At 39.5% G+C, this 14,391-nt stretch overlaps 1 protein-coding gene across 1 annotated transcript in view; it reads right to left on the reverse strand.

The window, feature by feature from the left end:
• Nucleotides 1–14,391, reverse strand: part of ROBO1 (roundabout guidance receptor 1) — a gene marked incomplete at its 3' end in the record, with an annotated part of 86,807 nt that overhangs the window by 52,022 nt on the left and 20,394 nt on the right. Inside the window, exons 5-12 of the mRNA XM_010176809.2 lie at nucleotides 13,430–13,438; nucleotides 10,528–10,652; nucleotides 8,466–8,637; nucleotides 5,584–5,789; nucleotides 4,062–4,143; nucleotides 3,726–3,894; nucleotides 3,457–3,623; nucleotides 1,416–1,537 (exon numbers count right to left, since the gene is read on the reverse strand). Of these exons, the coding sequence (XP_010175111.2) occupies nucleotides 1,416–1,537; nucleotides 3,457–3,623; nucleotides 3,726–3,894; nucleotides 4,062–4,143; nucleotides 5,584–5,789; nucleotides 8,466–8,637; nucleotides 10,528–10,652; nucleotides 13,430–13,438 (1,052 nt within the window). The remainder of the gene's footprint in view (nucleotides 1–1,415; nucleotides 1,538–3,456; nucleotides 3,624–3,725; nucleotides 3,895–4,061; nucleotides 4,144–5,583; nucleotides 5,790–8,465; nucleotides 8,638–10,527; nucleotides 10,653–13,429; nucleotides 13,439–14,391) is intronic.

Below are 14,391 nucleotides of genomic sequence, written 5' to 3' on the forward strand. Positions count from 1 at the left end.
TATTTGTGCTCTTGCAGCACTGAGGAGCCCTGGTCATGGACCAGGACTCCATTGGGCTGGGGCTCTTCTACAAAGTCAAAATGCCTTTTGTTCCTGTTCAAAATGTTCTGCCATGGCATGGCAGGGGCTACCCCCTGTGCTCTCCTACACGCTCCCTGCCAATAGATTGACATGTTCAGATGGAAGTCCTAAAAAGACCTCAGAACTCACTCCCTTTGGATTTATTCCTGCACCTGGTATAATTATCCCCCATTTTTTCTTCATTCTGCATTCTGTTTTAAAACTGCTCTCCTTTGAATTACCTTTTCTCATTGCTTGGTACTTACAGTTTCCCATGTTATTTGTTCTTTCTCTTCATTTCTACCTGTTGATTGCCAAATGTCTCCTACAGAAAGCCACCTCTAATCCTCTCTCTCACTCAGGCTTCAGCTTTGAAAGCCTACTTGAATCTTTTCCACCTATGTTCCCACTCCCCTTGCTTCAGAACTCCTACAGTATAGTTTCCTCACTCTTTCATTTCCTCTGCTATCTCCTCCACGTGGCCAACTTCCTGCTGCCTCCCACCACAGCAATGGCAACACAACATCTGAAAACCCTTTGCCCTCTTTGTCTCTTCACCCTGTGCTGTGGTACTCATGGCACCATGGGGAAGGTCAGGTTCAGATGAGGCTCTGTGGGTTTGGGTGTGTTCCTCAGTAGGTATGTAGGATGGAAGTAACACTTTCAAACAGAATTAGGCAGTATTTCTCTCCACTGGTGACTGGCAGACAGGGAAGTGCCCATGTTGACTCATTAGAATCATAGAATGGTTTGGTTGGAAAAGGCCTTTGAGATCATGGAGTCCAACTGTACCTGTCCACTACTAAACCATCTCTCTGAGCACCTCATCTTCCCGTCTTTTAAATCCCTCCAGGGATGGGGACTCAACCACCTCCCTGAGCAGTCTGTTCCAGTGCCTGAGAACCCTTTCAGGGAAGAAATTTTCCTGACATCCAACCTGAACCTCCCCTGGCACAAATTGAGGCCATTTCGCCTTGTCCTGTCACTTGTTACCTCGGAGAAGAGACAAACACCCACCTCGCTACGAGACTGATACGCTTCCTAGTGAAACCAGTGCAAAAACTTCAGAAGATACCACTGAAGAGGGCTTTGATCAGTCCTTTTTCAGTCCTCTGAAGGCTTCCAGAGGAGGACTCTGAAACTCTCACCATATTGTAAGCAGCACTCTCTACAGAGACGTTAAATGGTGAAAATGGGACAAAATGTAACGAACTGGGAAAGCACAGCCCAAGCAGCATTCCTTCCATTGGCAAGCATGCAAACTACACAGCTTCTTAAAGTGGGACTCCACTGTGGGCAAAGGGTACAGCCCATCAGTCTGTATAACCACCTCCACGATGCAGCGTGATACTTACAGTCCAGTGAACTTCTATTGAGGAGGAAGAAAGGATTGTCGGGTTGTGCAGATGTAGTACCACATCTCCTAGCTCTCTCTGGACCTGCTTGTGATCCACACCTTGACTCGTTGGTGGAACATCTGTAATAATTTAAGATTCCTTTCTCACAAGTATATATGACTTAAATATATAATATTATATATTACAATAAGTGTATGTAAATACAAGTGAATGTATCATCAAGTATATGATGCTAAGACTGATGAAGTTTTCCCTAAGTACTTGCCAATTATGTAAGAAAAAAACTACATGTAGTATTTTCCCAAGCAAATCACCAGTGCTTAGGTAGTACCAAACCAACGCACTTCACTTTCTTCAACAGAGAGGAACAGGAGTGAAATGCTGCATAAAAACACCCTCACACTCGGAGATGTCTTTGGTAAATGACTACACCAGCAGCTCTTTATTCTTTCCTGCCAGGAGGAGAAAACATTCTACTATCCATTGCAAATTCCAAGAGAGCAGGACATATATAAAGAATGGCAAAAGCAGAAGCTGTATCTTTAGATAAATTTCTGGGAAAACTTACTGGTTTTAATTACAAAACACATGTAAGGACTGAAGAAAAGAAAAATGAGTCATGTGCCTGCAGCTTGATGGCAAGAGACTTCTGTAAACAGGAGGCAGAGCACAGCCGAGTGCTGGCCACCTCTTCTGACACCTTCCAGCTAAAAGAATTGTTCATAGGCACCAAGGCACAGATTCCTCTCAAAATATGCAATGGTACAATGGAAAGAGATTTTCTGCACGCAGAGCCTTTCAAAGGCATATTTACCTGAAACAGGATGACTGTCAGACATGACATATACAGGGGAATCACTAATGGGGTGTCTAAAATAGACAAGTATTATGGACCCCTGCTTTCCACGTGGCCGTGGCTCTGCTGTCTATATATCCACTGACATTGTCACCCATCAGGAGAAACACATAACAGCAAAGGACAGCAAGGCGAAACTCTTCTCTTCCCATGGGAGGTGAGAAAGACTTGGTTTCAGACCAACTCCAGAAACAAATGACAAGTCAGGAAACAAAAATGCTTTGTTTCCTTTAAGGAACTTCCTTTCAAAAACAAACACGCACTTACTTATACAAACAGAGACACAAACATACAACACATGTACTCTTAATAAGCCAACGGGTCAATTTCTCCAGTGAGCAGGAAAAGTGGGGGAGAAAAAAAAAAAAAAAGAAATATGATCTCTAATCACTTTGACTTTGAAAAAGAGTAAGTCCAGTTATTCCCTTCTTAAGAATCAAAGTTCTTCCACTGGAAAAAGGCAGACTGCAAAGCTGCAGTGGGTACTCCCTGTGCACCATTTAAATGTAATTTACTTTCTAGGGTGAACACAAAGTTATTGTAGATTTTACATTGCTGGATTCAGTCCCTAGCTGGACTTCAGTCAGGGCTGGAGTCAGTGAATGACTCCTTCATCCACTACTACCTGGCCTTTGCTTCCACTTGGCTATCTGCAAGCGTCTGACTTTCAATAGTAGTACTACTGCAATACTCTTAATATGTTGCTAAAACCCCTTCTTTATGAGGCCAAATTCCTTCACATTTTAAATTTCTCTCTTTCCCAATGCAACAGAAACCGAATTAGATTATATGCTGTTTCTCTCTATGTCTTAGACTTAAGCCTCATTTGACATATTAATAATAATAATAATAATATTTCCAAGGAATTTGAGAATTTGCATGATAACAAAAAATCTGAGATTAATTCTGTTGCTAACAAGATCTATTCTGCAAGATGTAACTATCATTGGATAAGAAATACTAGGGTTCCCTTAGGCAATGCAGTGTGCTTTTTAAACAGCTTTTAGAGTCTATGTTATAGGCAAATGCAAGTTTAAACAGTGTATATTTTATTATCTAGCATATATTATGGTCAGTATAGACAGACAGGCGAAAGCAAGCAGAATTCCTGCATCTGGTTTCGCTCAGTCAACTTGTGCCAGCCACTGTGGACACCTAAAATGTTCAGTTTCAAAAGCTTACCTTGCGTTTTCACTGGATCAGATATCTGGCTCGGGTCACTGAGTCCATATGCATTAGCTGCCCTCACAAGGAACAGATAAATTGCATTAGGTTTTAGCCCTTTAACTGCAAAACTCTCTGTTTTCACGTTTTCAGCTACAGTCTGCCAGCTGCTACCGGATGCATGGCTAAGGATAAAACACAGGCAACAGCAGGTTAGCACGTGCTTCTCGAACAACATACGATCTGCAAGCATGCAAGTACAGCCAGATCACTTGAGATGTGTATACCTGAAGGCCTCGATTATGTAGGAGGTTGGTGTTGCACCTGAATTCAGATTAGGCTGCCACAACAATGTCACCGTGTTTCTGCTGACATCTGTAACCTCGGGTTTTGATGGAGCACTAGGAATCAAGTTTGGGTCAGTGGGTCTGGGCGGTTGCACTGGGACTCCAAACTCTAACAAAGGAGAGAGAGATGCTGAGTATGGACAGGAAGCAGCTGGAACCTAAACACTCTTCACATCTGCACTGGAAATTTATGGCAGAGTCAGATAACTCCTGCATTTCAATTTCTGATTTGCCTTTATGTATTTCCTCCACGCAGAGAAACTCTAATTGATTTACCTTGGACCTCTATGTACGCGCTCCACGTCGCTTCGCCGCTTGGGGTTGAAGCGACGCAGGTGTACCGACCAGTGTCGCCCAGCTGAGTGGGGAAAGAGAAGAATAAATATTTGAAACAATCAGGCACTCAGTGGGCTAGAAAAGTAATTACAGCTCTCTGTGTTCCCCCATGAATATGGATAAATGTATTAGGTTGTAAAAACTTCCAACCAGAAACTTCTTCCCTCAGAAGGCAGGATTTCACGTGCTGCAAAATGAAAATGGAGGCTTATATCCCAGCATTCGTTCAAGAACTGGGAAAGCTGCTGATTCTAATTTAATGTTACTTATTCTGTAAGAACAAACCGAAGGACAGTCCTCGTAGCATTTATTCCTTATTCTGCAGAGGTCCTCACAAATAAATTGAGAAGGAACTCAAGATGACAAGACTCCATGCAACTGTCAACCTTCTGCCTAAATAATGCCCAGGGATCTGTCTGGACTTCAGCTCTGCAGAGCACATCATCCTTAAAACAGAGCTGAAATACAGCACAGGCCTTCTACATAGCAGGTTCCCTCTCTTAGTGTCAATTCCCCCCTACAGCAGACCCAAAAAAGAACCTCCATGTGCTATTCACATCCCGTTTTGAACGCTGGAGTGTTTGTCCACATGTAACTTAATCACATTTCAAAAGATCCTCTCTTTTTCCCCCCAAGGAAAACACTATCCTCCTCAAGTCCTGGCCTCAGCGATGAGCTGAACGGGAGCGCTCGCAGATCAGAGGTTCAAACTCTAAGCCAGGGTAACGTGTCATTGGCAACAGGGCAGCTCTAGGGAACATAGTAAACTGATGTATTCAGCCTTATTTTAAAAAAATTACTGCATTTCAAACCACAGAAAAGACAGCAGAGAATCGCCAGCACACTAAAACTTGACAACCTTTTAAAACATTTAACATTAAACATTTGACGAGCAATAGTGAGCAGGTACTTGCCATAATTCCCCAAGGAAGCCAGGTATTTGGCAGGTGGTTAACCATTTTAAGCTATGTTTAACCATTTTAAGCTATGTTTACACTGTCCAGTGAATCTGTTTAAACTTTATAAACCGTTTTGAAAAACCTGTGTACAGGGCTCTATTACTGCAGTATGTTAAACAAAAGGTTTCTTTATAAACATTGGAAATAATTAGATCATTTTAATGTATTACTGCTAAAGTCCAAATAATTTAAGGGTTCACCTTATTGAAATACAAGTTTTGCTTTCCCCTTCATGTTTTAAGTATGAAGTAACTCCTTTAATTAATACCTCTTAAAAGCATTTTTCCTTATGAAATCTGCAATCATGTGCCCTAGGCAGAATAAACCAAGGTGTCAAGCATAAAGAATGAACTATCTGAAAGCATGAAGCATCACATATTTTAATACAATTATTTAACATTTAATTAATTCGAAATGTAGGATTTACTACATCAAAAGTGCCTGAAGGTGAGAAAACAAAGCGAACCAAGCAACAAGAAAACCCATTTGCCAGTCCAAGCTACCTTGGCGTATCGGATCTGTAAGGCTCCCGTCTCCAACTGCTTGATGCGCGAGTCCTGAGTAGAAATGAGGATCCCATCCTTTTTCCAGAGGATGGTGGGCATTAAAGTGCCTGTGGCCACGCAGTTCAGTACTAACGTACCATCCACAGCTACTGTCTGATTCACAGGACCCTGCCGGATGACGGGAGGAGGCCGGTCTGCAACCACTGTCAGAAGAAACCACAGGAAAAGAGATGTCTGCAACTGGAAGCAATTTTCTAACCATCTAAGCAACATGAGTTGCTGGAGACTTTGAAACAAACTGCAGAGAATTAAATAAGTAATTAAAGTCAGAGGCACGTGTTATTCAGGGCACAGGGCAGAGTGCATTATAATGATGCACAACTACAGAATTTTAAATGTCTACACTAGACAGTATCTTCAGAAAGTCAAGAAGCATGACACGTTACGCAGTGGTGTCTGCTAGGCATTCTCTAATCCCAGCATCCTAATAAAGTGATAATGGAATGGGAAAGGACTTCCCAAAGTCTTTGTCAAGGCACAGGTTTCACCTTGTTCATCTTTTATGCAGCAGCAGGCTGGTGTAACAGAATTCATCCTTTCAGCATCCAAGGGCAGAGAAAAAAGTACCACCAGCTCATCTTGGTGCTGTTCTGGAATTGGGAGATGCCCAGCAGTAGGGTAAGTAAAGACAAAGCTAATGAATAGGTGTCCTGGTTTTGCTAGGATAGGGTTAATTTTCTTCTTAGTAGCTAGAAAGCGCTGTTTTTTGGTTTCAGTGTGGGATTTGTTACGAGAAAAACATTGATAGGGTACAAGGACACCGTGTTTGGGTAGCTATTAAGAAGAAAATTAACTCCATCCTGAACCATCACAGTAGGATCATATTAAAAATTTTCAACTAAGAAATATTCTTTCAATAGTTTCTGACTTTTAGTTCTAAGACTTAAATCTGTCAATGGGACTTCAAAGTCACAAAGAGAATCCCACAGTGTTTTTGCATCAATTTTAATGCGTCTTTCACACAATGAAAATGAAACGTTATTGATGGGTTATTTAATAACTGTGCACAGAAAGACATAAAGCAGTCTCAGTATTCACAGAAAAGAGAATGAATGTCTCCATGAGATTTTTTTTTCCCTTATCCAATGAATAATCAAAGAAAGCGGTAAAAGCTCTCTTGCTGTGTTTCATAACCTCCTCTACCTGTACAATCCAACATGACGTGGACTGATGATCTGAAAACAGCCACAACTTTATATGACATAAATCTGTTCAGCAGTGTCATGGGAGCTCACTTAATTTATAAATTGGTTTGGGAGCTGAAATATAAACCTGAGATTCTGATCATTTGTGGACTTCAGATATTCCTAAATGACTTCTCACAACAGCAGACCAGGTGTTAGTACTGCTTTTTTTGACTAAATTCCAACCCCTGTAATTTCATTTGCATGTTCAAATGACACTCTTCTCAACTAGATAATTTATCCTTTACTTCTTGTTCCAGCCTGTTGTAATGCACTGTGAGGCCATTAGTATTTTTCTCTGCAGAGACAGTCAAAATAAGCTCATTCATAGTTTGGATTTAACCTTGCACAGTTTGTAAAGAGCTTTGCAGTTGTCAGTGGTGAGGGGCTGACCAATATGTGCTCTACAGAACTCTAATGCCACTGAAATCCACGGTGATTTTAAGTTCCACTGAAGTTGATGGCAACTTCTATTACCTTTAGGAATACCAGAGTATCACCCTGCCCTCACTTTTACAAAAGGACAAAAAAAATTCCTGTCCCAAGACATTACACAAAACAACTATCCATCAGATCAATCCAGAGCTTATATTCACAGTAAAGGAAATACACTTAAATGCAAATAGTTTTTTTGATGGCGTAGGTCATTAAGAGAAAAACTCTTAAGGTTAAAGTTCTTACCTTCATTTTCTTTTACATTTTTTTTTTCCCTCACCTTGCCATAGCATTCTCCCCAATGGTAAACAAATAAAAGTGGATTATTAAATGTGGCTTATCACTTGTGAGAAACAAGAAAGGACCCACTCCTATTCCTCCAAACAATCTCAATCCAGTAGGTGTAAATAAACAATTTTATTCTCCCAGTTCATGGCATGTTTCTAGCACTGCATTATTTCTGTTTTCTACAGGGAAAAGCCTTTGTTTATGAAAACTCTCCTCCAACAACAGCTTCCCACCCCTCAAAGTCACTCCACAGACTGCACTTACCCTCTTTTTCTGTAAATACTAAGATTATTACTTTTCCTGGCTATCTTTGATATTAAAAATGTGAAGTATTTCTGATAACTGGCAAGCTGGCCTCACACCACCATACATTACTGCTTGTAGTCATGCTTTCTGTAGCTTTTCCACCCTAAATTCTGTCCCAACTGCTCCTTAAAAGGAATATATGATAATACTCATTTGTATGTTATTCTACTGACTTCCACATAGATTGAGGTTTTTTTTTTCCCCTTCCTATATAGCAATATATTAAAAAAAAACCCAACAGTGAAAAAGCAGGTAAATGGAGATGCTAAGCAAATGGACACACAGTAATAGGGATAAACAGCGAGGCAGCAAGCAATCTGAAAGTAAACTAAATCTGGTGGGGAAAGAGAGTCAGATAAATAAACAGATCTGACAAAAATCCATAAACTGAAGTATACTTACCAAATACCAAATGGAAATATTCTGTTACACAATATCAGAAACTTTAAACCCCTGACAGACATTGCCAAAATGGGACTCTTGTGTTCAAAGACACGTGCAACCCGCATTTACGCAAAGCAGATACCAAAGGAGCGTCACATCGTCACACTGCTGTCTTCAAATACACATAAAAACTTGGGGATGATAAAATAAAGGCATCATTACCATCAGTAACTTCCAAGTAGGCTTTTGTTATGATACTTCCCGCCACATTTAAAGTCTGGCAGATGTAGTACCCGACATCAGATCTCTGGACGTTGGTGATAGTGAGGTCACCTGTCTGGGAAACTGAGAATCGGCTGGATGACTGGGGGGGCTGGTATGAGAAGAGCAGGTTCTACAAGATGTTTGGGAAATAAAGTGGGGAAAAAAAGGGTTAAATGCATTCACACAGCAATAATTTTACTTTTAATATATCTAAACATTAATCTTTTCACATTATACATAAACCATCCTGCTCTTCTTATCTTAAGCATGCCTATAGCACAATGTGAACAGCATTTATAGGATAGTTTGTGACAAACCAGGTGCAGATATGCACAGAGGGCTGTGTAAGTCTTTTGGGGAGTGCCCTCACACCCTCTCACATGGTCAGTGCTGGGCTTTACACACACCTGAGCAGGCACTAGCAGAGATCTGATACGCACAGATACCATAATGGTGCAAGCAACTGTGCCAAACCTCACCAATTTGCTCCAACATCCTTTTCTAGAACTTACTCCAGAGCATTCTAGTTACTCAGTTTAAATGCAGATATTGCTTTACTTATTTGTAATTTAGTTTTCAACTTCCTAAGAATGGAGCAGTTTTTTAAAGAAGAGATGCTGTTTCGGTCTCTCTAATCGTAGTGTTTGTCTTCTATAATGAGACTTACAATATAGAATTAAATCCTATGCCAGATTCTACATAACAGTTTTGGTATGAAGCACATAGTATTTTCCAGCATTGGTCAAAAATCAGAACTTCAACCATAATAGTACAAGTCTGTCACATTAAATACTGGTTCTAAATTTCTACCTCTGCCTGAAGAATCTGAATGAGAATACTTTAAGGTCACAGAGGCTATTTTTTATCTCTCTCTCTTGCCTGACTACATTTTGCATTTCCAAAAAACACACCGCATCTTCTACTTTAGTCTTAGCAAACCCTATTCCTCCTTCTCCAGTTCCTTTGTTCATCACAAGTGGTCACTACTTCACAGAGTCAAAGATGAGACAGAAAAATTGTGTACTAGACAATACTTGGCAAAAAAAATAAATCCAGCTCATACAAAAATACAAACACAAAATACCAGTATAATATACCAGTATAGTACTTATACCACTGGAGATTATAATCTAAATGTGGTCACTTGTATAGCTGCACTTAGGTATTCAGACAGAATGGAGTAAAGGAGGCAATCTCTACACGTTCTCAATTTCTCTGCCCTATTGTTTTGTAACACAAAGAACCCTGTCATATGCTTTTGCACCATTCATTCCTTCCTTCATTCACAGGAAAACTAGAGTCCCATATTCCTTCTTTCCCTCCAATAAAGAATACTTTGTGTCACATCCTTCCTTCAAAAAACGACTCTCAAAGAGAACTGTGGTTCTCTCGCTGTGCTATATAGTGTTTCACCCACTGGCTTTCAAAATCCTTTACAAAGAAGCTGAAAATAATTTTTCCCTCCCATTCAAATAAGGAAGCTGGGAGAAAAAGTGACCTATTCAGGTGTGACCTGTCAACCTACTGAGTGGGAAAGTAGATCTCCTCAGTCCCAAACTAGTGTCCTACCCACGCACGGACACAGATCAGCACAGCAAACGGTTGAGTGGCAAACTAACAGCTGCACCAGGAACCCAAAGCTAAACCTCCTGAAAATCTGAGGGTGCTGGGGAGCTCCAACACACTCCAGCACTACTCATCTTTTCATCTCTTTAAAGTTTCTCCCTGTCAGGTGAAAAAGGTTTTCATAGTAATGAAACATGGCACGTTTCCAGTTGTTTCATAGATTTATTTTTACATTCATGGAGAAAATGGGAGATTAAGCAAAACACAGGTATTCTTTCTAGGAAGGCTGACATCACCTAGCATGCGTGTGACTTAGAGAAGAAATATCCAGTGTCTCCAAGCTCTAGATCTTATTTTTATACCTCAAAAACAATAATTAAATTATTTTCCCTCCGTGTGACACCATCTCTTCCAGAACCTGCCAGGAAGAAGGGACAGAGAGAGTCTGTGTTACCTGACTTCCCTCTCTCCTCCAGAAGATGGCTGGCTGAGGGTTTCCAGTTGCTTCACACTGGAAAGTCACCGTCCTCCCCAGCGCAGCCACCTGATCTCGAGGCTTTACAACAAACTGTGGAGGCTCTGAAAGAGGAAAACACCGACAAAAAAAAATCAATCACGCTGCTATCAGAAGACCAAAGTTAGCCTAATTAAAAGCCACCATTTACCTACTGCCTTTAAATGGTGTAAAACAGAGGAATGAAGGTTCTTTAATAAGGAGAGGCAGCACAGACACATCAGTCTCTAACAGCTTCAGCATCATCACTCAGATCATCTTTTCTGCTGCTGGACCTCCCAATTAAAACTCAGACAGTGCATCACTTCCATTAGTGATCATTTACACAAGAAAGTGATTCAATGAGACAACTTGCAGAGCAACAGTCACCGATATGACCAGATTTGTTACAACTTGTGTTTTAAAGGAGGAGTACAGCTACGACTCCTAGAATCATAAAATATTCATAAAAACAAGGATTACAGCGTTCAGCTCCCCAGAACGGGGTCAGAATGGAGAAATCTTGGAGGGGCAACTGGCCCACAGGCCACACTTAGTCAAGGGCAGCAAAAAACACTGTTCTGTAACGATGAATTCAGGCTTACGTGCACAGAAGTCATCATTATTTGATTCAGGAAAGCTAAGGAGCGAAAAAGCCCTTAATTGTTTATACAAGAGACTTTTGATGTAGTCAGGGTCTTAAAAAAATAAATAAATTCCAAAGGCCCAGAAATACTATTGAACAAATTATAACCATTAAAAATCTTCAGTCCAATTCCTGAAGAGGAATGAATTTAAAGGAACAGCAGAGCTAAATGTCTTCCTCATTTACATAGGCAAGGACATGTTCAAATAAAATATCTATGCAAATGAAGGCAAATTTGAAACATCTGCTCAGCCTAACATTATAAATACTGCCAGCATTGTCCAAACTGTTTGATTTACACAGACTTCACCAACCCCTTCATCCAGTAGTAAATAGAATTTTTAAAAACCATGTCAGTCACATTAAAAAAAAAATCAGCATAGATGACAGCATCAGATATCTTGATGCGGCTAGCACGGAAAAATAAAATCTAGCCTGTTTTATAGCCTGTTAACTCTCACTTCTTGAAAAGTGTGCATTAAATTAAAGTCCATTTACTTATTCATTTCCAATTCCTTCTGATCATCTGTCCAAAACTAATTATTCTCTCCCTCTCCTTTGGGTTGAGAATAAAGGGGATGTTTTGAATCCAACTTTAATAACTCAAATGTTTTTGGTGTTTGTTTTTTTTTTTCTTTTCAAACATTTCTGTATTTACAAGATTTTCCTTTGAAGAGAGCGTGAATCATAATTTAAAGATATCGCTCAGTGCTTTTTATACAAATCAAGTAATTGGGGATTTATCTAGAATAAATTAAATAACAAAGTCCTTTTCTAAAAAAATTGCTTTCAGTGTCCATGTGGGGCAACACTTTCAGTCATCTGTTCCCCACACCTCACGTCTCTGCTCCCTGTTGAGTTCATATGAGAACACACTCCTCCTATGACCCTCCTGCTTCATTTGGGAGGAATTTTTAAAGCACAACACATTATTATTTACATTTGGATGCAGATGTTACCTTGCCTAGAATTTCCTTAGATCAAAAACTACTCGAAGTGAAGGTGAGATTGACCTGCAGCAATTAGCAGTCTTCAAAACGTTTAGCTCTGGACCATTGGAGATGTGGGAAGGCTTTGCCGTGACAGCGTGTTGAATTCTGAAGGGAAGGTGAAGCCATCGGGGGGTTTGCCACAGGGTTGTAAGGTATGATGGGGGAAATGGAGATGAGGGTGAAGCACCTTTGTGATGCTTTTGGATTCTCAGAACAAGAATAAATTTAGCATATAGTTAAATTTAGGGCATGGCTGGTTCTGTACTAGTCTGTGACACAATGCCACAGCAAATGGAATGGAGAGTTTCCAAATCCTGCGCTAGTGTGTTGGATTTATAAGGTTTCAGGTTTTGTTGAACTTTAGAATGGGTACAGCTATACAGAGGTTAAATGGGTTCTGACCACCAAAGAAAGCCCTGAATGCCATTGATTCTAGCAGTTGGATGCTATTGTGATTCTAGTAGTTGGAAGATGACTGCTCAGGGATTACTGAACACAAAAAGTGAGGGAAAATTCAGTCTTTCAGGTAGAATTTCTAATACAAAATTAGGTATATGTTCCTCTAGATATTATTCCAAATCTGTATTTTGTATGAATATTTTTCTAAATATACATGCTGTTATGCATATGTGTATTATTCTAAATCTATTCCCATTAAGGTAAATAATAAAAACTCTATTAGCTTCAATGTCAGAAGAATTAATACAGGGTTAAGTGAAACTCTGTGATTAAATTCCATTCAATATTCACTGTACAGGAAGCATTTTCACTCTTTTTTTTTTTTTTAACTTCAGTTTGCTTTCACCCCTTTGCTCACATACGCGTGGTATGTGATGAATATACCGTAAAAGATGATGAAATAATAATCCACTTAAGGAAAGAACAACTTCTATCCTTGAGACCTTTAAAATAAAAATAGTTTTTTATAGAACACTTTGAAGTTCAACTAACGCAGTCAATGAAGAAAGAAGACATTTGGATTTGACTCGTTACATCATGTAAAAACAGACAGAAAGTTAGCAACCCGTTACCTTTCTCTTTGCCATTAAGTTACCCATACTTCATGCAGAATTTATTCTGTGCGATGTGTCTTGTCAAGAACAAGTAAAAGATGGGAGCTGACTGGTTGAAGGACATGGAAGGGGATGATGGATGGGAAGGGGAGGAGAAGTTCCCGTCACAGTGATACGATGACTAGAAGATGGCCAATAAAATTTCAACTTACCAGACACAACTAAAAACAAAAACAAAACAAAAAAGAGAACATGAAATAAATAAAATCGAATAGGCATGAAATAAAGCAAAGAATAAAGCAAAATTAAAGAAAAAAATAAATAAAAAGGACCTTTGGTAAGGACCTTAGAAAGCACACATATGTTCTGATATATGAAAAATAGGTTACTAATGTTGAACTGCATATATTTTAATTTGATTTTTAAGCAGAAGTCTCTATCAAATGCTGAAAGCAAGCTGTAGAGGAAAATGGGTAACAAACTGAAATAATGGTCAGGCAACCTGGGTTTTACTCCAGGCCTTTCCAATGAACTGTTGTGTAACCTTCAGTAATAATTTTTTTTTTTTTTCACATTGCCATTGTTTCTCTGCATCAAGAGCTTTCCATGGTAAAATTAACTTGAAATCTCCAGTAAGTATCAATCTGCAACACTGCTGAAATGCAACAGTGACATTCATTCCCTTTCTAAAGGATCCACACATCTACAAGTGGAAAATACTTTTCTGAGGCTAATAGCTATTACAAAGGAAGTTTATTAAAAAAGTAACATGCTGAGGCATTTAGCCCACACACCAACCTCTTTAGTACAAGGCTGTTGTATCAAGGTCATAATGCTCCCTGTTAAAACTGGAAATGCAAACTAAATCACGAATAGAAGATTCCTAAACCTCTTCCTCTCCCACCACCCTAAAGCCTAATTTCACTAAAATACTCAAAACCAGAGATTTATTGCAAAATACAAGATTTTTCAACAGAAATCATCAGTGGTAAATTATCTAATATAAATTATCTTTCAATCACAGTTGAAAATTTTCATAAACTTTGAACTGGCACAGATCCTGGCAGGCTAACTTCACTGCTAAAAGAAAGCCATGTTAGAAAGCATCAGAGCCACATATCACTAACTGAAAGAACAAATCGAAATGAAAACTGTAAAAATTATGCATTTTGAA

Source organism: Antrostomus carolinensis, unplaced genomic scaffold (assembly GCF_000700745.2).
Source record: "Antrostomus carolinensis isolate BGI_N321 unplaced genomic scaffold, ASM70074v2 scaffold10271, whole genome shotgun sequence".
NCBI classification, from domain to species: Eukaryota; Metazoa; Chordata; class Aves; order Caprimulgiformes; family Caprimulgidae; genus Antrostomus; species Antrostomus carolinensis.